Source organism: Erpetoichthys calabaricus, chromosome 5 (assembly GCF_900747795.2).
Source record: "Erpetoichthys calabaricus chromosome 5, fErpCal1.3, whole genome shotgun sequence".
Classification (NCBI taxonomy): Eukaryota; Metazoa; Chordata; class Cladistia; order Polypteriformes; family Polypteridae; genus Erpetoichthys; species Erpetoichthys calabaricus.
Window position 1 is genome coordinate 142,576,339 of NC_041398.2, and position 26,270 is coordinate 142,602,608.

The following is a 26,270-nucleotide window of genomic DNA, read 5'->3' on the forward strand; positions in this document are numbered from 1 at the left end:
GTTTACTCAACATCAACATGCTTCAAGCACTTTACAGTGCCATTAACTGTGCTTCACCTCCACTTCATTGCACTGACCTGACTGCCTGATCCGGTTTTCTTTCACCATCTCCCTATTTTTTCCCCCTTGTTTTTATCCTCCTTCCATTCTCCTTTTATTTGTCCCCCTTTGAAACTATTCAGACCCTTTATATCCCAGTTACTGTAGGTTCTGAACTCACTGACCCATAGAACTGCTAATAAGGCATGGGTGCGCAGACAACTGACCCCAACACACGCGTACTTAATTAATCCATTCCCCAAGTAGCGCTCTGTGGCCACACGTCTATCCTGCATATACCTACACTCATATGTGTGAGCTTCACTATTTTAAAAGAAAATCCTACTCCTGCTCTAATCTGCCATGGGCTGCTTACATGCCATACAAGAAGGCAGGCATCAAACCTTAATCACAAAACAATAATTCATTTTGTACAGCACAAATGCTAAAACAAATCACATTAACCTCCTATTGGCATTAACCCCTAGAGTGACTTGGGCTCGGAATTCTATTCAATTACAGTTTATCATTTGAGTCAGACTCGGCGAGACATGCAATGATCTGCTTTACATTTTTAAGCCCAAACAATGCTTGGGAAAGTATTCTGCTGCCATCTATTGGATGAAATATCATCATGCTGCAGAAAACCATAAATTCCTCTATATGTTTGCCACTCTATGGTAACTCATCAATATTCATGAGTGGGGCGAAACTTCCAACTAAAAACACAGCAAACAAAAACCCATAAAGGCAGTTGTAGAATGAACTGAAACTGAATCATAGCTTGAATCGAGCAACAGTGATGACAATGTGACATGGAAAGTGAAACTGAGGTACAAGGACAAGCAAGACATTAGCCCCCTAAGTACTGTTCACAATGCAGCATCTGTCAATATTTGTGTCAGGGGAAATGCAGAAGTCACTAAGCCTTTTGCTGTGGTAGCACACAGTAACACAAGAGGAGCATTGACCATACGTGTCAGGCACTGACATTCTACCTTGGTCGAGGTCTGGGTTAACAACAGCCACCACCAGTAAATAAATGGGGAGGGATACATCTGGAGGGGTATCCAGTGTAAAATTTTGCCAGCTCAATATGCGGACAACAATACAGATTTCCATACTGGATCAGTCAGGGACCAGGTTAACAACAGCCAGCACCAATACTGTTAACCATGCTGGGAAAAATTTGGCTACAGTTGGCCAAAGGAAAAGAAGAGGGGGGAAGGCATGTCTGAAGGCAGGAGAAGAGTGGAAGTGAGAGTAGGAATTTTGAATGTTGGCATTGTGACTGGTAAAGGGAGAGAGTTAGCTGATATAATGGGGAGACGGAAGGTTGATATATTGTGTGTGCAAGAGACCAAATGGAAGGGGAGCCAGGCCAGGTGTATCAGAGGTGGGTTTAAATTGGTATGGATGGGAGGAGAAATGGGGTAGACGTTATGCTGAAGGAACAGTATGTCAAGAGTGTTTTGGAGGTGAAAGGACCACGATGATTATGAAGTTAGAAACTGAAGGTGTGATGACAAATTTTGTAAGTGCATATGCTCTTGCAAGTTGAGTGTGCAATGGACGAGGAAGACAATTTCTGGAGTGAGTTGGATGAAGTGGTGGAGAGTGTACCCAAGGGAGGTAGAATGCTGGTTAGAACAGGTTTCAATGGACATGCCGGTGAAGGAACAGAGGAGATGAGGTGATGGGTAGGTATGCTGTCAAGGAGATGAATGCAGAAGGTCAGATGGTAGTGGATTTTGCAAAAAGGATGGGTATGGCTGTGGTGAATACGCATTTTAAGAAGAGGGAGGAACACAGGGTGACGTACAAGAGTGGAGGAAGATGCACACAGTCACATTATATCCTATGCAGAAGAGTCAATCTGAAAGAGATTAAAGACTGCAAAGTTGTGGCAGGGGAAAGTGTAGTTAGACAGCATAGGATGGTGGTCTGTACGATGACGTTGGAGACCAAGAAGAGGAAGAGAGTGAGGACAGAGCCAAGGATCAAATGGTGGAATTTGAAAAAGGAAGATTGCAAAAGTTGAGTTTAGGGAGGAGGTAAGACAGGAACTGGGTAGCAATGAAGAGTTACCAGACAGCTTGGCAACTACAGCAGAAGTAGTAAGGGTGACAGCAAGAAGGGTGCTTGGAGTGACATCGGGGCAGAGGAAGGAGGAAAAGGAAATCTGGTGGTGGAATGGGGAAGTACAGAAGAGTATACAGAGGAAGAGGATGCGAAGAAGAAGTGGGATAGTTAGAGAGATGCAGAAAGTAGACAAGAGTACAAGGAGATAAGGCACAAGGTGAAGAGAGAGGTGGCTAAGGCTAAAGAAAAGGCATATGATGAGTTATAGGCTAGATAGAGGGACCGAGCTGGGAAAGATGTGCAACAGGTTAGGGTCATAAAGGATACAGATGGAAACACACAAGCAAAGAGGGTGTATTGAGAAGATGGAAAGAGTACTTTGAGAGGCTGATGAATGAAGAGAATGAGAGAGAGAAGGTTGGATGATGTGGAGATAGTGAATCGGGAAGTGCGACGGATTAGCAAGGAAGAAGTAAGGACAGCTATGAAGAGGATGAAGAATGGAAAGGCCGTTGGTCCAGATGACATACCTGTGGAAGCATGGAGGTGTTTAGGAGAGATGACAGTGGGGTTGTTAACCAGATTGTTTAATGGGATCTGTGAGAGTGAGAGGATACCTGAGGAGAATAAGTGTATAGTACCGATTTTTAAGAATAAGGGGGATGTGCAGAGCTGTAGTAACTACAGGGGGATAAAATTAATGAGCCACTGCATGAAGTTATGGGAAAAAGTAGTGGAAGCTAGGTCAAGAAGGGAGGTGATGATTAGTGAGCAGAAGTATGGTTTCATGCCAAGAAAGAACACAACAGATGTAATGTTTGTTCTGAGGGTGTTGGAGAAGAATAGAGAAGGCCAGAAGTAGTTGCATTGTGTCTTTGTGGACCTGGAGAAAGCATATGACAGGGTGCCTCGAGAGGAGTTGTGGTATTGTATGAGGAAGTCGGGAGTGGCAGAGATGTATGTAAGAGTTGTACAGGATATGTACAAGGGAAGTGTGACAGTGGTGAGGTCTGCGGTAGGAGTGATGGATGCATTCAATTTGGTGGTGGGATTACATCAGGGATCGGCTCTGAGCCCTTTCTTATTTGCAGTGGTAATGGACAGGTTGACAGATGAGATTAGACAGGAGTCCCCTTGGACTATGATGTTTGCTGATGACATTGTGATCTGTAGCGAGAGTAGGGAGCAGGTTGAGGAGACCCTGGAGAGGTGGAGATATGCTCAAGAGAGGAGAGGAATGAAGGTCAGTAGGAACAAGACAGAATACATGTGTGTGAATGAGAGGGAGGTCAGTGGAACGGTGAGAATGCAAAGAGTAGAGTTGGTGAAGGTGGATGAGTTTAAATACTTGGGATCAACAGTACAGAGTAACTGGGATTGTGGAAGAGAGGTGAAAAAGAGTGCAGGCAGGGTGGAGAAGAGTGTCACGAGTAATATGCGACAGACAGTTATCAGCAAGAGTGAAAGGGAAGATCTACACGACGGTAGTGAGACCAACTTTATTATATGGGTTGGAAACGGTGGCATGGCACTGACCAGAAAGCAGGAGACAGAGCTGGAGGTGGCAGAGTTAAAGATGCTAAGATTTGCATTGGGTGTGACGAGGATGGACAGGATTAGAAATGAGTACATTAGAGGGTCGGCTCAGGTTGGATGGTTGTGGGACAAAGTCAGAGAGGTAAGATTGCTTTGGTTTGGACATGTGCAGAGGAGAGATGCTGGGTATATTGGGAAAAAGATGTTAAGGATAGAGCTGCCAGGCAAAGGAAAAGAGGAAGGCCTAAGCGAAGGTTTATGGATGTGGTGAGAGAGGACATGTAGGTGATGGTTGTGACAGAGCAAGATGTAGAGGACAGGAAGATACGGAACAAGATCTGCTGTGGCAACCCCTAACGAGAGCAGACGAAAGAAGAAGCAGCCACCAACTGCAACTGGATTTTTGACCTCCAAACTGGCAGAACCCAGCATGCCAGGACTGGCTGCATCACATTCTCTACACAGAAACTCAAACAGGACTTCCCCAAGGTAGAATGCTGAGCTTCCTGCTATACTGCTTGTTTACCAATAACTCTGTGGCTAGATCCGCGGTTCTACAGCTGCAACTCCTTCATTAAACTTCCTGATGACACCATTTAATATTCTTAACCTAGAAAACCTACGCATAAATGTATGGATTATAACAATGGTTGCTATTTGTTGTTGTCTTATTTTCTTGTATGTATGTAGCAATTTCTTATGTTTATATTTGGCTTTTATCAAATAGACTTCCCGCTTGGATAATAAAAGTCTACTTTACCTAACCTAACTTGATCACTGTAAAGATTTGCCTTAAAACAGCGTGGTGCCTGCAGAACAATCTCTACCTTAATGTTATAAAAAACAAAAATGAGCTGGTTATAGACTGCTGGAAGCAGGGGAGAAGCCATAATCCAATCAGCACTTGAGAGGATTGTATTCAGCAATGAAGTTCAACTACTGTGGTTTGTGAATTCAATAAGCCTCACACTCATATGCATAACTGGTTTCTGAAATACAATTTCTTCATAGAGTATACACTATGTATTTTATTTCTACTTATTATGCTGGACAATACATTTTTTTCAAAAGTTTTCTTTCCTGAACAATATTTGATGATTATGATAGACAGATTCAGGCTGAACATAAATATAAAAATAAACTACAGATCGACAGTAACATGCAGGAACTCGGAGAAACATGAAATTAACTTTTATGGAATTTAGTGTGTTTAATCGCTTAATGATACTGACACACTGCATTAGCTCACCATCTGATGCTTTTTGTTTCATTGTCCAACAATAGCCAGAATTGATGGATTCCAATTGCCCTGAAACCACTTTTCCATCATTAAAATTTCCTGGTAAAATCTTTCACTATGGTCGGTACTGACTACACCAAGATTAGCTGCGAAGAAGTCCAAATTTGAAGAAAGAAAATGAATATTAAGCGACATGTTGCACTTCACGGCTGTGTATGTTTGAAGTATGCTGTCAAACACCTAAACATTGTTTGGTGCTCTGTAATAGCCAAGAAAATTCTCAACAATCCTTGAATGACTTCCATGTGATTTAGTCCATCTCACTAGCAGCTCTTTCAACAGCCTGTCATTGATGACTTGTCTGATTTGTGGATCATGAAAAATGCCCTACTTAATCTTGGAATCAGTTCATGGAAAATTCATGGAAACATTTGCCTCAAATATTGAATCCTTCACCTGCCTTGTTCATCACTTTCAAAAAATTTTTAATCAATTCAAGTTTCATATGAATATAGGGGGCAGAAATATTGATTTTTCTGCTGTGGAACTACTGTAAATGCTGATGGAGCAGGCAGTTCTTTTTAATGTACTCAGACTCTTTACCATAGTGTCACGCACATGCACATAGAAGGCAGTAAGTGGGCTTAACTAAAGATGGAACAATGGGTCAAGTGTTGATGAAGTGCACTTATCTCTTTTCTTCCCCCTCTGCAGATCATTTGAAGGGAAAACCACCTGAAGCCAACCAAGTTCCACTTCTGCCTCCAGACCATGTCCTCTTACTGACATCATTTCCACCTGTCCCCGCTGGACTCCTCCTCTTCCTTTCCACTGTCTATAAAAGAACTACCTGCCTTTCCCTTTCCAGTCCCATCCTGGACTCAGTAATTTGAGTCTGCTCTACATTCATCACTTTGAGACTTTGTTATTAATATACTGGGTGGAACCCTAAACCTTTTCCCTTGTCTGTTGTGCTTCTTTTACAATAGCTATCCCATTCACAAATGAAACATCAGTACTTGGTATGTATTCCATACAGAACTACCACTACTTGTAGATCACCACAGATTTTCCAGTTGTTGTCCTGTAAATGTTTCAACAACAGTTCCTACTACACAACCAGTAGGTACTGAAAGGAGGATGTTGCCACTGTACAACAAGGTAACTTTCAGGCTTAAAACTGATGAATTAAAAAAAAGATGCCACTGCTGTGGGTCATGCTCACAACCCAAAGCCATTAACAGCCCAAGTTGTCAACCTGCCCAAAGAAACTTTGTTAAGTCCTCTTGGCAGCACCAAAGGACAGAAAGTTTTGTACCTGGTAACAGCAAATGCTATCCCTACAGTTTTGAACCAAGTAGTAGACAAACCTAAGTCCCTGGTCAGGTCATTTAATTCTAACAGTATTATCGGATGTGGTTCATCAGACATAAATGGTTCAAAAGTGAGACCATTGTCATTTTCCTCATCCACTGTTACAGCTTAGTCTGCCTCGTTATTGCCTCCATGTCTCTGGTGGCTTTGGAACTGACAAACTGTTGTCATGTGGCACTGTTTTCATGACTGAAGGCAGAATGGGGCATTCAATAGATTTCTTATTTTTAGCAGAAAAGCCAGAGACGAATATAACAGTCCATCACATGATCCTTCTGTTCTTGCCTTACCACTGGGACTGTGAATGACACTGACTTCCGATTACCTTTGAGCAAAGCCCGCAGATCAACAGCACATGTTGCACAAGAAATGTCAGGATTCCATGGTTTGTTTTACAATTGGGATAGATCTCAAATGCTTTACTAGCAAGTGCAGTGCTATGTCTTTGAGGTTTCAGCGTATACTCACCATAAATGTAACAGAACACACTGTGCCTGTTACAGCATTAGAAGACATTTCTTCTGTAAGAAATTGTACTCTAGACAGTAAATGCTAAGTACACACATTAAGCTATGCCTGTAGAACATATGCATCTGTGTATATACAAACTGATACGAACATAATACAAAGCATCTGTGAAAGCATTGCTGGCTTTCCCTTTTAATATGTTATATAGTATATTATATAGTCTTGCTTTCTGCCTTCACTATAATGCTGTATCAGTCTAGGAGAAAAACTATGTCTTGGCCTTTGAAAGAAAGAACACCAGTAATTTTTTGTTTCTAGATACAGTGATCCCTCGCTATATCGCGCTTCGCCTTTCGCGGCTTCACTCCATCGCGGATTTTATATGTAAGCATATTTAAATATATATCGCGGATTTTTTGCTGGTTCGCGGATTTCTGCGGACAATGGGTCTTTTAATTTCTGGTACATGCTTCCTCAGTTAGTTTGCCCAGTTGATTTCATACAAGGGACGCTATTAGCAGATGGCTGAGAAGCTACCCAACTTACTTTTCTCTGTCTCTCTTGCGCTGACTTTCTCTGATCCTGACGTAGGGGGATTGAGCAGGGGGGCTGTTCGCACACCTAGACGATACGGACGCTCGTCTAAAAATGCTGAAAGATTATCTTCACGTTGCTATCTTTTGTGCAGCTGCTTCCTGAAACGACATGCTGCACGGTGCTTCGCATACTTAAAAGCTTGAAGGGCACGTATTGATTTTTGACTGAAAAACAAACTCTGTCTCTCTTTATCTCTCTCTCTCTCTCCCTGCTCCTGACGGAGGGGTGTGAGCTGCCGCCTTCAACAGCTTTGTGCCGCGGTGCTTCGCATACTTAAAAGCCAAACAGCCCTATTGATTTGTTTGATAGAGATTGTTTTCTCTATCTATGTGACATTCTGTGCTCCTGACACGCACTCCTTTGAAGAGGAAGATATGTTTGCATTCTTTTAATTGTGAGACGGAACTGTCATCTCTGTCTTGTCATGGAGCACAGTTTAAACTTTTGAAAAAGAGACAAATGTTTGTTTGCAGTGTTTGAATAACGTTCCTGTCTCTCTACAACCTCCTGTGTTTCTGCGCAAATCTGTGACCCAAGCATGACAATATAAAAATAACCATATAAACATATGGTTTCTACTTCGCGGATTTTCTTATTTCGCGGGTGGCTCTGGAACGCAACCCCCGCGATGGAGGAGGGATTACTGTATTTCTAGCAAAAGGGGCAAATCTCCTAGTTAAACACTGATTAGTTTTCATCTTCCACAACAATGTTAAAGTTATAAAGTATAAAGCGTTATGACACAGTGTATATGTATATATATATATATATATATATATATATATATATATATATATATATATATATATATATATATATATATATATATATATATATATATAAAGCGTTATGACACAGTGGAACTTGAAAAAAGGACTCTACAATAACAACAATTTATTTTTTTGCATAGCCCCACAAGGAGTGTCACAATTGGCTTTAACAGGCCCAGTTTTTTGATAGCCTCCCCAGCCTTTATTCCCTAAGAAGACAAGAAAAAACTCCCAAAGAAAACCCTTGTAGGAAAAAAATGGAAGAACTCTTGGGGAAAGCAATTCAGAGAGAGACCCCTTTCCAGGTAGGTTGAGCATGCATAGGGTGTCAAAAAATGGCATAAATATAATACACAAAACAGAATGCAAGTAATTCTCTTCACAGATCTAGATGGCCAAAACTATCTTTATCCCTCAGGAATACAATACAATAGCAAAATGCAAAAGTACATTGTTATCACATATGAGGATTCAGATTGGTTCAGAATCCTGGAGACTTCGGTCAACAAGCTGCCTCCCCACTACTGGCTACTCTAGAGCCGAGTCAAAGCTAGGCCTGCCAATCTGATGAAATGACCCTTCTACCGAATGATTCCAGTGCTTCATAAGACTTTTTCATAAGCAGGCAAACAACTTGGCGGTAGAACAGTGTCTCCAAGTGCCACATGTGAGTACTGACAAGAGAAACAGTAGGTGAGCGTTAGTAACAAATTATAACTATCATATTACTTATGTTTTAGTATTAATGACTAACAACAGAGATGTAGTATGCACAGTTAATAAGAGACTCTAGTCTGGGTATGCTAAACTGAAGTAGTGAATCTGCAGTTGGGATTTAAATGCTGAGACTTAAGGGACACCCCTTATAGTAGCAGGCACAGCATTCCACAGCTTCAGGGCACTGTAAATAAAAGCTCGACATCCCATTGATACATAGACCAGCATTTTGAGATCTTAATGTGTACTCTGGTTTGTAAGAAAAAATAAGTTCAGATAAGTAAGCTGGACCTTGGCCATTTAAGGCTTTATGTTGTAACACATGTGCGATTGGGAAGCAGCTAGAGGTTCTGAATAATAGGAGTACTATGCTAGACCAGGGGGGTGGCAAGCTGCACTAACTTTCTCTCTCAATCCTCTGCAGACCATCCATGGGAAATCCCACTAGGTCCCGGCGCCAATGATGACAACACTTTCCGGTCCTGCCGGCACTGATGACGGCACTTCTGGCATCGTCGCCATTAATGACGCCACTTCCGGTCCCAGAGCCACTAATTTTTTTTTTTTTGTTCTTTATTTCGCCTTATACAATTTCTTGTATAAGGAATTTGTTAGTTTTTGCATTCCCCTTGGGGTCAGAGCGCAGGGTCAGCCATTGTACAGCGCCCCCTGGGGTAATTACAGGTTAAGGGTCTTGCTCAAAGGCCCAGCAGAGTAGGATGTATTTTGGCAATGACAGAGATTCGAACCGGAAACCTTCTGGATACCAGCACAGATCCTTAGCCTCAGAGCCACCACTCCGCCAAATGACATCACTTCCTGTCATGGCCTTTAAAGCCACCATATTTTCCCACTCAAGTCCATTTTGTTTTGGACTTAAACCTGAACACGAATCAAAAATAATACCCATTTGCAGCCAGGGCATATTATACAGTTGGCTGCCCCAAACCTTTGGTGTCTCTTGGCTATTTTTGTTACAGTGGTGTAGTCAGCAGGATGCAAGAAGCCTGAAGAAACAGGGACGGAACCTGAAAATTGACCAGGTAGGACAGTACCGGGCGGAGTTTCCAAGTAGGGGGTTCATCCCGTTGTCCGGAAAGACCCGGTATAGGCTCCACTCCCATTATACTTAACCGGGCCATCTAAGAAACAAAGGGAGAGTATGGGAGAGACACAAGGGAGTGGGCTGGTTCCTATGGGGGAAACGAAGGGGGCTTATTATGCTCTCTCAGTGGAGAAAGCTGCTCCCCCACTAGGGTTAAGACCCAAGATATATGTGGGACATCCCCAGACCAGCAGGTCAGAAAAATTAAAAACCAGACCCAGAGCGGCCAACCCAGGAGCAAGCCTTTGCTCTCTGGAACAAGGTGGCACTATGGATAAAGCCCTTTGAGTGTTCCACCATCCAGATAGTTCAGCAGGCAGCCTGCTTTTTGTTGTTCAAAACCCTTCCTGGGAATTTCACCCAGCCGGTCTGGGGAGAATTTCAAAACATGGATGAGCTCATCAAGCTCATTGAAACATCAAGGATGGCCTCGCAATCTGGGACACTTTAGCAGACACTATGGGGATTACTTCCCACAGGATCTGCCTCTTCTTTACAAGCCGGAGCCTGTTCTGAAGTCTCCGGGCCCATAGGCACGCAACTTACTCAGGAATGAGGAGGAATGCAGGTGGAAAGAGAAGGGAGGGTTTTGTGCGCCTACAAACCCCCTGACGGTATTGCATACGGGAGTAATGATTGTTAATGGATTCAAAGTCCTCTTTGATTCTGGCAATAAACATTTCCATTGCTGACTGCTGATATGTACTACCATGACAATGGGTGAAAGTAAAGACCAGTATAACTTGTATACACAGAGAAATCCAACAATATAAAACCTCCCTATGTTTCATCAGCCATGGAGGATCGCTAAAAAAAATTCTCGTAGCGGTCCTCCTGAATCTACCTTTTCCTGTGATTCGGGGTGGGACTGGTCTAACAATAAATGTGGTATAGTACTGACTGCTCAAAAACATAGTTTAGGCCTGGTTGTAGACGGGAATGACCCATCTCAAGCTGTCTCCATGCCATGTAATCAGCCGGCGGAGAGAGAAATGGAAGATCAAGAGGCAGATGGGGAGATTCCTGGACCATCGCAGGTACAAACGCCTTGAGGTCCAATTGGACCCTCTCTCCGAGATTTACTTTCAATTTAAAGAAACACTGGCTTCTTTCAAAAGGGAGCAGTGGAATGATGACTCCCTGAAATTTGCTAAAAATGCAGTTGTACAAAATGGCCAATGCACTCATCAGCCCATGCCACAGGGTCCTCACTTTGTGATAATGATCTATTGTATCGGGTAGTGGAGCATGAGAGGGAGATGCAGAAGCTGTTGTTAATCCCATGAACCTACTGGTGGCAGGTCTGTGAACTGGCACATGCCCAACTCCTAGGAGGCCATTGGGGCACCGAAAAAACATTAGAGCGTATTAAGCTCCGATTTTACTGGCCGGGAATTAATGAGGAGGTTCGCTGTTTTTGTATCTCTTGTCCAGATCTTATAGTGAGAACACTGAGGAAGTTGTTGACTGCACTACTGACTACATCAACTTCTGTATGGACATTGTAGTTCCAGTATGAACAGTACACTGCTATGCGAACAACAAGCCGTGGATTACAAGTGACATCAAGGGTCTTTTGAACCAGAAGAAAAGGGCTTTTAAAGGTGGTGATCAGCATGAGCTTAAGCACGTGCAGAACGAACTCAGAGTCCAGCTCAGCGCGGCGAAGGAGCAGTACAGGAGAAAGCTGGAGCAGAAGTTGCAGAATAATAGCATGAAGGAAGTGTGGGAAGGGATGAAGATCATCACTGGCTGCAGCTCGAAGCGGGGTGCCACCATCGAGAGAGATGTGGAGAGAGCAAACCAGATGAACAACTTTTTTAACAGGTTTGACCACCCTAACCCACTCTCACCTCGGAGTACTGCACCCTCCACCCATCCTTCTGCTGATGCTATCATAGGAGAGAGTTAACCCCAACCCACAATTACAGCAGCCCAGGTAAGCAGAGAGTAGAGGAGACTTTGTGCCAGTAAAGCAGTGGGTCCAGATGGAGTATCGCCATGACTGCTGAAGGCCTATGCATTGGAGCTGGGGAGTCCTCTACAGCGCATCTTCATCCTGAGCCTGGAACAGGGGAGAGTCCCGAGGCTTTGGAAAACATCTTGCATCACCCCAGTCCCAAAGGTATCACATCCTAGTGAGCTGAATGACTTCCGGCCTGTCGCGCTGACGTCGCATGTGATGAAGACCATGGAGCGGCTGCTGCTTCACCACCTGAGGCCACAGGTCCGTCACACCCTCGATCCTCTGCAGTTTGCATACCAGGAGAAGGTGGGAGCAGAGGTTGCCATCATCTACATGCTACACCGATCCCTCTCCCACTTGGACATAGGCATTGGTGCTGTAAGAATTATGTTTCTGGACTTCTCTAGCGCCTTCAACACCATCCAACCTCTGCTCCTTAGGGACAAGCTGACAGAGATGGGAGTAGATTCATACCTGGTAGCATGGATCATGGACTATCTTAAAGACAGACCTCAGTATGTGTGTCTCGGGAACTGCAGGTCTGACATTGTGGTCAGCAACACAGGAGCGCTGCAGGGGACTGTACTTTCTCCGGTCCTGTTCAGTCTATATACATCGGACTTCCAATACAACTTGGAGTCCTGCCACATGCAAAAGTTCACTGACGACACTGTTATCGTGGGCTGCATCAGGAGTGTGCAGGAGAGAGGAGTATAGGAACCTAATCAAGGACTTTGTTCACCAGCTTTCACCAACTGTTAGAAGATCAACTGTGTACTGTTGGTTACTTCTCCTGGTTGGATGTCGGCTTTACTCCAGTCTAGCCTACCTGAGGTTTTGATTAGTTTTTGGCTATTCTTTCCTAGTGCTTGTAAAAAGCTGTGAGCATGTGTGAAACACTGCTCTCAAAAGCTGTGAGCATGTGTGAAACACTGCTCTCATTCTTCTGCTTGCGCTTCCGCTTCAGCTAGACAAGCTGGATAATCTTAACTGTTATCTTGCTTAACCATGGGCCTTTTGAATTGTGGCCCTCAATAATGTTCCACACTCCAAACTTATACATGCCCTGACAGCACCTGGAGAAGATAACAGCTGGACCATTGACAGCACCTAAGCTAATGGAGAAAGGAGGAGAGCGAGCCAGAATCCTTACTATTATAGCTGCTTACATCCAGTTGAACTCCACATTGGGATGTGCCAAAAAAGCTGGACATGGATTGTAAGCTAAATTATTATTCAATGCAAAATAAGAATAAAGTTATTGGTTTTGTTGTTGCTGTTGCTTTGAGGCGATACTGTAAAGGACTACCTTTTTGCAGGACATTTCCCAACAGAGGACCTGGTCTATTTGTGTAGCTAATCACTCTCTGCTAGACACAGGCATATTGTTGGGAAGGTCAACTGAATTAAATTTCTTTTAAGTCACCATCACTGTTAACCTAACGAGGGCACTACACAACTTCTCTGTTGTCAGGATAGCTCATCAATGCCTTTACTTGCTTGGACAAATGAGTAAACCCTGTATGTCTCCATTCATGCTTACCAACTTCAACAGGATCTCAGGACTGAAAAACACGACAGAGGATGGAAGGTGGCACAGAATATTACTGGAATACAGCTGCCTTCTGCTTAATATGTAACAAATGCTGCCATAAGAAAATTTAAGACCTCAGATATCCTGCATATTTACTTTTCCCTCTCTTCCTAGGAGGCCGCATTGTAAAATTGTTTTACTTGTGTTTTTGTGCAATATATTATCATTCACTATGCCTATATATAATGTTATAATACTGTCATATTTTGGATATTGTGCTGATAATTGTATTTACTTTTGTTATATCCATGGATGTAACACCAAGATAAATTCCTAGCAACTATTTTGCCTGGCAGTAAAGTTCAAGTTCACTAGGAGCCATTTGACAGACACTGAAAATTACCGGTAAGTCTCAGACTGACAAATCAAAACATTTCGAAGAGAAGACCAATGAATCATACTCTTATTTATATTTAATACATTGAGGAAAAAGGTAGTCACTGAGGAAACTTAAAACCAAACCCGAATCTTTTCCTTTAGAGTATTGTCTATAATGGTTCACAATTCTAATCTGACTACATAAAAAGTATGTTTAAGTTTTCTTGACCTATATCATAAGGCAGAAGTTAGCAAGATATTTTTCTTGATTCAGAAAGCAGGGTTCAAATGGATACTTTGATTCACATTAGACTAGGAAACTCCAGCCCTTTTCTACCTTAATCAAATCTTTTTGACATATAACCTACTTTTCCAAAACTACATCATTTTCTCTTCTGCATTTAGATAGCAGCATTGATGTCAGTGGAAGTGTTTACTGTTGAAGCCCTGTAGTCTTCTCTCCAGACATGAAGGGCTCTGTGTTAGAACTCATGAAAATTGAAAGTTGGGCTTAGAATTAGTACCTGTAATTCAAAAAGTTCCACAGACTGTTGGAAAAGTTAGAGAAAATTAAAAAAAAAAAAAAAAAAAACAATTGAAGCAAGTTGCCAAGAGTAAAGAAAGAGATATTAATGCAGTGAAAAGAGCAAGTCTAATGAGCATACTGTATATACTTGGTGATCAGTGTCTGACATTTAGAATGCAAATATATGCGATTTGAAATAAATGTCAGCTTGCAACCTTCTGAGTGCTTATCAGTGTCCCTCATCCTCATTTCCCCCAGGCACTACGGCTACTAAAATATGCTGTGCATCTATGACATGTTTCTTGTTCAGCCTCACTTTAATAATTAAAGAATCTTTTTATCTTTTTTTTATTTTTTAGATTCCTGCCTTTTTCATAATTCGACTGTTCAGACAGCCAGGCATCTTTGAAAAATAATTTTGGTTTGGAGTGGATTATAATTAGTAGGCCTCCGCATGATTCTATTTTGCAAAAAAAAGGCTAAATGTACAAACAGTAGCAGTAACACAAAGTAAAAATAAGTTAAAATGACATCCGTGCCATACTCTCACACGCAAATACATGCAAAAACCAAAACAGCACAATGGTAACATTCAAATATGCCTTCAAGTGTCCTCCGGAGTATTACATGACATGCTGACCCAATTACCTAACATTTTGGCATTTCATGTACTCTACATTTCCCCATTTAGTTTATACAGAGATTGGATTTGTAACATTTACACATTACATTTTAGTCTATAATATCATAACCTACACTGCCAGAAAATGGTATAATTAAAAGGGATTTATGTCTTCTTGGTGCAGTGAAATAGTTAAAGCTGCTGCTGCACTTCTATTTGGTTTCTGAGTGCATTGTACAAATTATCTGTGTCTGCATGGGTGTTTGACTCTAAATTGGATTGAAGGGCGCTTCACAAATATGGTATATATACATTTGCCGCACAAAATTATATTCTAAAGTTAAGTGTTTTTAAATTTTAAAAATTCTTTTAAAATATCTTGCCCATCCTGTCATTTTCTAATGGAAGCCAGGGGGCATAGAACACCAACAGAAAATAAAAGTTTAAAAACCTACCGAATACGTAATATTTGTGAAGAAATAACTTTAATTTGAAAAATACCGAACTTATTCTTTAAGCTGGTTTGACAATGTTAAGATACTAAAATGTTGGTAACTTTTCTGTTTTTGTTTTCCCTAAATATGAATTTATATTTTTGCAGACACACTGTTTCAAACTACAGTATTACAAAGAGAGAAAATCTGGCATTCAGCAGCGCCAGCTTAATGACAGTTGAATGCAGATACATGAGCCATCATTTCACTGCAGTTCCTTTCTTGTATATACTGTGATAACAATAAATTTCAATACATAACCTTCAAAGATAACACTTCAATTTTAGCTGCCTGATTGCACTCTATACAGATTACCTGGGGATCTAGATTACAATAGTACCTCTGATGTTACGGAACATGCTACTTTAACAAAAAAGTATATACGTCATCTGTATTACAATGGTGGTTAAAAAAATAGCTAGCAATGGCATCTGTACACAAGAATTTTAAAAATCTCCTACTGCTATCCTTCTGACAAATAAAAAGAAATGTTAATCTTCATTTTAAATTTACAACAAACATATTTAAGCATAAAAAATGCACAAAGAAAGCACCTGGAAAACCTTGGTAATACTATGGCACTTACATAAAGAAGATGCTTGTTGGCACTTGACTCCTGTAGTGCATTAAATACCTTGATTATCCCATGCCTGGCATTCTGCTGCCCAACAAGGCTCTGTAGTGCATCTTTATATAAAAAAAAAAAAACTTTTAGTAATATGACCACTTTAAAATGAACAACAATTTAAGCAAAGTCTTTAAATGCAACATGAAATTTGTAACATTCTTCTCTGGTAAACAATAGGGTTGACACACATGAATCAATATGCTTTCATAAATTGAGTCCAATGGATGTTATCCAGTCGCTGGCCCAGTGTAATATACGTGTGGATATAGTGTGTGACGTGCCCTTTTGTGATAGCCATGTCTGTCAATATGCAACATCGCGATCCTCCCATTGGTTGATATTGCTGAAATGTGGCATACTTATTCTTCAAGGAAATTTGTTGAGACATTTCAGTTTTCATTGAGATATCAGATTGGTTTGTACACAGTTTAAAATTTTCAAAATCTCCCATTGAAATGCATTGGTGAACTTGCAAACTTGTCTATCTTAAAACAGAGAAGTATTCTGTTTGTTTTCAAACTTGAAGTACTTTACTGTTTTAATTTTACCTTGACTGTGATAATTTCAAATAGTATTTTTTTTTGTAAATTTTCCTCTTTTTCACCTCCAATAACCACTACTGATGGCAAACAGATTTTCAGTACAAATTAATACACTAGCAGACTGCATTCGTGGGTAGGAACTAAATATCACTGGCTGGTCGCGTGCAAGGCAAGTCAAGGTAATTGCATGTGGAAACCTCAGCATCACCAAGATGTTTCTGCTTTATGAAGTACTCCCAGTGGCTTGAGAGCAAGCAGAAGAAAAATAGTGTATCAGCATTTCACACCTCCCAGTGCTGTCATAACATGCAAGTTAAATTATATCTTCCTAACCGTAAAAGTATAAAATGCAAGTAAGGAATACAAAAGGTTATCTGGATATTAATGAAGTACCCTGTGGTGTGTAAACCGCTGTGCACAGAGCAAATAAACATTTACACATTATCCACCTTACACTAAATCAACTTCACAGCTCTAATATCTGAAGAATATAATAATGCATTATTTCATGGTCAGTATAATTTAGATAGGGTGACCAGACATTCTGGTGTTAGAGACAGTCCTGATTTCAGGATATATGTCTTAATAAATAACCAAAGAATGCCAAAATGTCCAAGTTTTAACAGGCTGCCCATCTAATAAAACATTACTCCACTTAAACAATAAATTCAGAACAGCATGTACAAAACTCCAAGGGAGACCATGCCTGCCATATCCTCCTCCCCCTCAATTTAACATACTATGTGCATAATAGCACAGTCAAAACTCAGATGGTGAAAGCTTGATTAAATTTAATACAAGTTCATAAACAGTATTGCAGTGATGACCAAGAAGCAGTCAAAAACAGTACTGCAATGTACTTGATTGCACATCAACCACTATGTTCACCTGTTTATATATTTTTTTTCTTGAAACCACAGGAAGAGAACTTCTGATGTCACATTTGCACCCTCTCTGCATTTCTTTTTAACAATATTTGTATCTTCAGTGTAGATGCTTAACTAAGCAGATACAGTGTAAAAATTAGCATTCACACATTACCTTGAGTTTATAAGGATAGTCTCTACGGTGTGCCTCCAGTTTAGTGAAATTTACAAACTAATCTTCAATGTGGCATCTGGCTCATTGTTCCAACCCAGTTGCTTAATTAGAAGCCAATTCTCACCAATAACAGATCTTATTTAATTTAATGGCTTGCTAGTGTTTTAACTCTACCATGTCAATTCATTCTTACGTCATAGATTTCTTTTTACCTTTCTAATGATACATGTATCATGCAAGTCATCTGAAGCCTAAAACAGATGAGTAATTTTCAGTTCTTCACATTCTCTTCAGTTTCTTTCTGTATGCTTAATTAATGCTGGTCCTTTGTCTTTTGCATCAAAAAGGAGCAGTTAAAACAATGAATACAGGTGATTAAGACTAAAATGAGAAATTAAGGTTTCAAAATCCTAACAAGCGAGACAATTAAAATGAAGAAGAAAAATGGCACTTGAGTAATAAGCGCTTCATCAGCAATGAATGATTTCTCATGAAGTAATTGGGTTGGAGCAAAACCCTGAAGCCACTGTGGCCCTCCAGGGCCAACATTGCTCAGCACTGATTTAAAGGGTCTTAGACTTAAATAGAAAATAAATTAATTTAGTAGGAAATATTTGTCACTAATTAGGAATATGGTTAGAATGAAAACCTGTACCAATTGTGGCTCTCCAGGATTGGAGCTAGCCATGCCTGGTATAGCCTATTTTGACTAGAGCTGTTGATTGGCTATTTTTAAGGCATCTTTTTATTAGTTATCTTTGTTAGTTATTTCCATATAAATATAGCATAACAATCATTATGATAACCCAGCCACAGGGAATGCACAAACCAGTGTTTCTTCATGACAGTCCCAAGCCCAGACAAATGGGGAGGGTTATGTCAGGAAGGCCGTCCGGTGTAAAATTTTGCCAAATCAATATGTGGACAACAATACAAATTTCCAAACCGGATCGGTCAAGCCCCAGGTTAACAACGACCTCCACCAGTACTGTTAGCCAACAGGGTGCTTGCGGAAATTGGGCTACTGTTGGCCATAGAAGAAGAAGGTGAAGAAGAGGGGGAGACGTGTCCGGAGGCAAGCAGAGAGGAGGAAAGTAAAGAGAGTGGAACTGAGGGTAGGAACTTTGAATGTTGGCAGTATGACTGGTAAGGGGAGAGAGTTAGCAAACATGATGGAGAGAAGGAAGGCTGATATATTGTGCGTGCAAGAGACTAAATGGAAGGGAAGTAAGGCCAGGTTGATCGGAGGTGGACTCAAATTGTTCTATCATGGTATGGATGGGAGGAGAAATGGGGTAGGAGTTATTCTGAAGGAACAGTATATCAAGAGTGTTTTGGAGGTGAAAACAGTGTCAGGCAGAGTAATGATTATGAAGCTGGAAATTGGAGGTGTGATGATGAATGTTGTTAGTGCATATGCATGACAAGTTGGGTGTGCCATGGGTGAGAAAGAATATTTTTGGAGTGAGTTGGATGAAGTGATGAACAGTGTACCCAAGGGACAGAAAGTGGAGATTGGAACAGATTTCAATGGGCATGTTGGTGAAGGGAACAGTGGAGACGAGGAGGTGATGGGTAGGTATGGTGTTAAGGAGAGGAATGAAGAAGGTCAGAGGATAGTGAATTTTGCGAAAAGGATGGACATGGCTGTGGTGAATATGTATTTTAAGAAGAGGGAGGAACATAGGGTGACGTACAAGAGTGGAGGAAGATGCATGCACACAGGTAGATTACATCCTATGCAGAAGAGTTGATCTGAAGGAGATTGAAGACTGCAAAGTGGTGGCAGGGGAAAGTGTAGTTAAGCAGCATAGGATGGTGGTCTGTAGGAGGACGTTGGAGATCAAGAAGAGGAAGAAAGTGAGGACAAAGCCAAGGATTAAATGGTAGAAGTTGAAAAAGGAGGACTGCAAGGTTGAGTTTAAGGAGGAGGTTAGAATGGCACTGGGTGGCAGTGAAGAGTTACCAGACAGCTGGGAAAATGCAGCAGATGTAGTAAGGGTGACAGCAAGAAGGGTGTTTGGCGTGACATCTGGAAAGAGGAAGGTGGAAAAGGAAACATGGTGGTGGAATGAAGAAATACAGTAGAGTAATGAGAGGAAGAGGATGGCAAAGAAGAAGAGGGATAGTCAGAGAGAAGCAGAAAGTAGATAAGAGTACAAGGAGATAAGGCACAAGGTGAAGAGAGAGTTGGTGAAGGCTAAAGAAGAGGCGTATGATGAGTTGTATGAGAGGTTGGACACTAAGGAGGGAGAAAAGGACCTGTACCGATTCGCTAGACAAAGGGACCGAGCTGGGAAAGATGTGCAGCAGGTTAGGGTGATAAAGAATAATGATGGAAACATACTCACAAGCGAGGAGAGTGTGTTGAGCAGATGGAAAGAGTACTTTGAGAGGCTGATGAATGAAGAGAACAAGAGAGAGAAGAGGTTGAATGATGTGGAGATAGTGAATCAGGAAGTGCAACGGATTAGCAAAGAGGAAGTAAGGACAGCTATGAAGAGGATGAAAAATGGAAAGGCCGTTGGTCCAGATGACATACCTATGGAAGCATGGAGGTGTTTAGGAGAGATGGCAGTGAAGTTTTTAACCAGATTGTTTAATGGAATCTTGGAAAGTGAGATGATGCCTGAGGAGTGGAAAAGAACTGTACTTGTCCGATATTTAAGAATAAGGGGGATCTGCAGTAACTACAGGGGAATAAAATTGATGAGCCACAGCATGAAGTTATGGGAAAGAGTAGTGGAAGCTAGGTTAAGGAGTGAGGTGATGATTAGTGAGCAGCAGTATGGTTTCATGCCAAGAAAGAGCACCACAGATGCAATGTTTGCTCTGAGGATGTTGATGGAGAAGTTTAGTGTAGGCCAGAAGGAGTTGCATTCTGTCTTTGTGGACCTGGAAAAAGCATATGACAGGGTGCCTCAAGAGGAGCTGTGGTATTATATGAGGAAGTCGGGAGTGGCAGAGAAGTACGTAAGAGTTGTACAGGATATGTACGAGGGAAGTGTGACAGTGGTGAGGTCTGCGGTCTGCGGTAGGAGTGACGAATGCATTCAAGTTGGAGGTGGGATTACATCAGGGATCGGCTCTGAGCCCTTTCTTATTTGCAATGGTGATGGACAGGTTGACAGATGAGATTAGACAGGAGTCCCCGTGGACTATGATGTTTGCTGATGACATTGTGATCTGTAGCGATAGTAGGGAGCAGGTTGAGGAGACCCTGGAGAGGTGGAGATATGCTCAAGAGAGGAGAGGAATGAAGGTCAGTAGGAACAAGACAGAATACATATGTGTAAATAAGAGGGAGGTCAGTGGAATGGTGAGCATGCAGGGAGTAGAGTTGGTGAAGGTGGATGAGTTTAAATACTTGGGATCAACAGTACAGAGCAATGGGGATTGTGGAAGAGAGGTGAAAAAGAGTGCAGGCAGGGTGGAATGGGTGGAGAAGAGTGTCAGGAGTAATTTGTGACAGACGGGTATCAGCAAGAATGAAAGGGAAGGTCTACAGGATGGTAGTTAGACCAGCTATGTCATATGAGTTGGAGACGGTGGCACTGACCAGAAAGCAGGAGACAGAGCTGGAGGTAGCAGAGTTAAAGATGCTAAGATTTGCACTGGGTGTGACGAGGATGGACAGGATTAGAAATGAGTACATTACAGGGTCAACTGAAGTTGGACAGTTGGGAGACAAAGTCAGAGAGGCGAGAGTGCGTTTGTTTGGACATGTGCAGAGGAGAGATGCTGGGTATATAGGGAGAAGGATGCTAAGGATAGAGTTGCCAGGGAAGAAGAAATGTGGAAGGCCTAAGCGAAGGTTTATGGATGTGGTGAGAGAGGACATGCAGGTGATGGGTGTAACAGAGCAAGATGCATAGGACAGAAAGATATGGAAGAAGATGATTCGCTGTGGCAACCCCTAACATGAGCAGCCGAAAGAAGAAGAAGAACAATCATTATGAACTATTACTGAACCTTCTCTGTTCTGTTTCTTTTTGTTTTCTGCTGTGGTACAAGAGTCACTCTGCTAGGATGGCATGTTATGTGACACAAGTTAAGATTATAAATCTAATGGACACTTCCACTATTGAACAGAATAAAGCTGCCAACTCAATCCATCTTTCTTGATTGACCATCCTGGTATAATCTTACAGATATCTATCTATCTAAAAATACATTGTACCATGCATGCTGAACTCTTATATAATATCTCTGTGTGATTTTTTTTATATGTGAGAACATTGTACCATACATTACATTAAGTCACTGTTTTCAGGAAACTATGCAAGTGGCCACTTACACCTGTCTTGTAGCAGATAGGACACCCTTTTGCTACTACAACAGACTAAATTATTCAAGCCAAAGAATCAGCAAGCTGCTATAAATACTCCTTTTGTCCATGTTGACTCAACAGCATCACATTATTTCTACAGACTTTTCGGCAACACGTTCATGCTGTGAACCTCCTGTTCTATCTTCAAATTCACTGGATTGGACTGAAATCAGGGGACTGTGCAGACTACTGGAGTAAAGTAAAGTCACTGATATGTTTGTGAAACATTCCCCACACAATTATATTACCATCACCAGCCTATAACTGATGCAGGTCACAATGGATTAATACTGTTGGCACCAGATTCTCACCCTAACACCTATATGTCGCAGCACATATGGAGATATGTCAGAGCAACATTTTTCCAATAACTAATAATCTAGTTTTAGCTATCACATGACCACTGTAACTTTGTCTCATTTTTATTTTCAGTTATGTTTGTGTTTTGCTCTTTTCTTGGAGGTAACTTTTTGATGCCTTTTTGTAGTCTCAACAAACGATGACCTTCATTGTGCATTGGATCAGCCTTCAGCTAAATGTGATGCGGATGGGATGAGAATTAGCATTTTCTAATCTGAGGTCATGTTTTTCTCCCAGAAAACAGCGTCTTGTTCCTTGCTGGTAAGACTGAGTAGTTGCCCCCTGGGGACAAGTTCAAGTACTTCAGCGTCTTATTCATAAGTTAAGGTTATGTTGTGAGATTTGTCAATGAATCAGCACCATGGCAGCTTGTCTTATGGATGCTGTACCAGAATGTAGTGGTGAAACAAGCTTTTGATTTCCTATTAATCTACATTACCATCCTCACCTATTTTCAAAAGCTCTGGGTTGCTACCAAAAGAACGAGACTGTGAGTAAAAGCAGCCAATATCAGGTTCTTGTGCAAGGTTGCTGGATTCACTCTCTACAATAATGTCATGATTTAGGCTGAAAACTGATGCTCTGTAACCTTTTCCTTTAAGAGAAGCCATATTATGTACTGTTGCTACAGTCACGTGCCTTGTTTCTAGGGGCGGGGTTTCCAGGGTCATGACCAAGAATTAATCAACAACCGGCATAAAAGGTCAGACTTTCACTATGAATCTTACCTGATCTGTGGATAAAATCCTTAATTTCATTTTGATCTACTGTGTGTTTTCTCCTCTTGTATTTCCTGGTTTCAACTTTTTGCCTCTCATCTGGGTTATGGTTACTACAGTTTATATTTATTTCAATTTGTTTTGTCCTTTGCCTGTTTCTCCTGGTTTATTCACAAAATCAGTTATCCTGTTTTCCTTCTGAGCCAGGACAAAGATCAGATCATAGTGAGTGGGCCCAAGATTTGGCATATTTTTAGAGATTTGCTATACTACAATTTTGATTATAGTAGATAGGCTATTTAAAAGAGCTCACTTTGTTCCTCTAAACAGGGTAGCATCAGTCAAATTACTGGCAGACATCTTCTTACAACGAGTAGTTTGCCTTCATGGGTCCCCATCTACTATCATATTGGACAGGGGTCTGCAGTTTATTTCCAAGTTCTGAAAAGCGTTATGGTAATGGTTTTCGTATAAGATACAACCGAAAGAATAAACCAAGACTTGGAAAAATATTTACGCTGTACAGTACAGTAAATTCTAAACAGGACAATTGGGCTGATATGTTGCCTATGGCAGAATTTTCCAGGAATGTCCTGATTCAGTCATCTTTAAAGATGTCTCTGTTTGAGTGTCAGTATGGATTCAGTCCCCCTCCTCGAACCGCCACCTTATCGTGGTGGAGGGGTTTGCGTGTCCCAATGATCCTAGGAGCTCTGTTGTCCAGGGCTTTATGCAACTGGTAGGGTCACCCAAGGCAAACTGGTCCTAGGTGAGGGATGAGACAAAGTGCGGTTCAAAAGACCTTCTATGATGAATAAAAAATTTGGACGGCGTTTTCCGGGGCCCCCTTCTGGAGCTAGGCCTGGAGGTGGGGCTTGATGGCGAGTGCCTGGTGGCCGGGCTTGCACCCATGGGGCTCGGCTGGGCACAGCCCGAAGAGGCAATGTGGGTCCCCCTTCCCATGGGCTAAGGAGGTCGGGTGCAGTGTGAGTTGGGTGGTGGCCGAAGGCGGGAACCTTGGCGGTCCAATCCTCGGCTACAGAAGCTGGCGCTTGGGATGTGGAATGTCACCTCTCTGAAGGGGAAGGAGCCTGAGCTAGTGCGTGAGGTTGAGAGGTTCCAGCTAGATATAGTCGGGCTCACCTCGATGCACAGCTTGGACTCTGGAACCACTCTCCTTGAGAGGGGCTGGACTCTCTACCACTCTGGAGTTGCCCCCGGTGAGAGGCTCCAAGCGGGTGTGGGCATACTTATTGCCCCCCCGACATGGAGCCTGTACATTGGGGATTACCCCAGTGGACGAGAGGGTAGCCTCCCTCCGCCTTCGGGTGGGAGGACGGGTCCAAACTGTTGTTTGTGCGTATGCATCGAACAGCAGTTCAGAGTACCCACCCTTTTTGGAGTCCCTGGAGGGGGTGCTAGAGGGCATACCTTCTGGGAACTCCCTCGTACTGCTGGGAGACTTCAATGCTCACGTGGGCAATGACAGTGAGTCCTGGAAGGGCGCGATTGGGAGGAATGGCCCCCCCGATCTGAACCCGAATGGTGTTTTGTTATTGGACTTCTGTGCTCGTCACAGATTGTCCATAACAAACACCATGTTCAAGCACAGGGGTGTTCATATGTGCACTTGGCACCAGGACACCCTAGGCCTCAGTTCGATGATCGACTTTGTGGACGTGTCGTCGGACTTGCGGCCACATGTCTTGGACACTCGGGTGAAGAGAGGGGCGGAGCTGTCAACTGATCACTAGATCACTACCTGGTGGTGAGTTAGCTTCGATGGTGGGGGAGGATGCCGGTCAGGCCTGGTAGGCCCAAACGTGTTGTGAGGGTCTGCTGGGAATGTCTGGCAGAGCCCCCTGTCAGAAGTAGCTTCAACTCCCACCTCCGGCAGAACTTCGACCATGTCCCGAGGGAGGTGGGGGACATTGAGTCCGAATGGACCATGTTCTGTGCCTCTATTGTTGAGGCGGCTGACCAGAGCTGTGGCCGTAAGGTGGTCGATGCCTGTCGTGGCGGCAAACCCCGAACCCGTTGGTGGACACCGGCAGTGAGGGATGCTGTTAAGCTGAAGAAGGAGTCCTACCGGTCCCTTTTGTCCTGTGGGACTCTGGAGGCAGCTAATAGGTACCGGCAGGCCAAGCGGAATGCAGCTTCGGTGGTTGCTGAGGCAAAAACTCGAGCATGGGAGGAGTTTGGGGAGGCCATGGAGAACGACTTTCGGACGGCTTCGAGGAGATTCTGGTACACCATCCGGCGTCTCAGGAGGGGGAAGCAGTGCAGTGTCAATACTGTGTATGGTGGGGATGGTGTGCTGCTGACCTCGACTTGGGACGTTGTGGGTCGGTGGGGGGAGTACTTCGAAGACCTCCTCAATCCCACTAACATGCCTGCAAATGAGGAAGCAGAGCCTGGGGACTCGGAGGTGGGCTCCCCCATCTCTGGGACTGAGGTCACCGAGGTGGTCAAAAAACTCCTTTGTGGCAGGGCCCCAGGGGTGGATGAGATACGCCTGGAGTTCCTCAAGGCTCTGGATGTTGTAGGGCTGTCTTGGTTGACACGTCTCTGCAACATCACATGGACATCAGGGACAGTGCCTCTGGATTGGCAGACTGGGGTGGTGGTCCCCCTCTTTAAGAAGGGGGACCGGAGAGTGTGTTCCAACTACAGAGGGATCACACTTCTCAGCCTCCCTGGAAAAGTCTATTCGGGGGTCCTGGAGAGGAGGGTCCGTCGGATAGTTGAACCTCGGATTCAGGAGGAACAGTGTGGTTTTCGTCCTGGTCGCGGAACAGTGGACCAGCTCTACACCCTTAGCAGAGTCCTGGAGGGTGTATGGGAGTTCGCCCAACAAGTCTACATGTGTTTTGTGGACTTGGAAAAGGCGTTCGACCGTGTCCCTTGGGGAATCCTGTGGGGGGTGCTCCGGGAGTATGGGGTATCGGACCCCCTGATAAGGGCTGTTCGGTCCCTGTACAACCGGTGTCAGAGCTTGGACCGCATTGCCGGCAGTAAGTCGAACCCGTTTCCAATGAGAGATGGACTCCGCCAGGGCTGCCCTTTGTCACCGATTCTGTTCATAACTTTTATGGACAGAATTTCTAGGTGCAGCCAGGGTGTTGATGGGGTCTGGTTTGGTGGACTCAGGATTGGGTCACTGCTTTTTGCAGATGATGTTGTCCTGTTTGCTTCATCAGGC

At 42.8% G+C, this 26,270-nt stretch overlaps 1 protein-coding gene across 1 annotated transcript in view; it reads right to left on the minus strand.

The window, feature by feature from the left end:
• The window catches only part of snx25 (sorting nexin 25), a 454,529-nt gene that overhangs the window by 10,022 nt on the left and 418,237 nt on the right, over positions 1–26,270 (minus strand). The window contains exon 18 of the mRNA XM_051928435.1: positions 16,035–16,135. Coding sequence (XP_051784395.1) covers positions 16,035–16,135 — 101 coding nt within the window. The remainder of the gene's footprint in view (positions 1–16,034; positions 16,136–26,270) is intronic.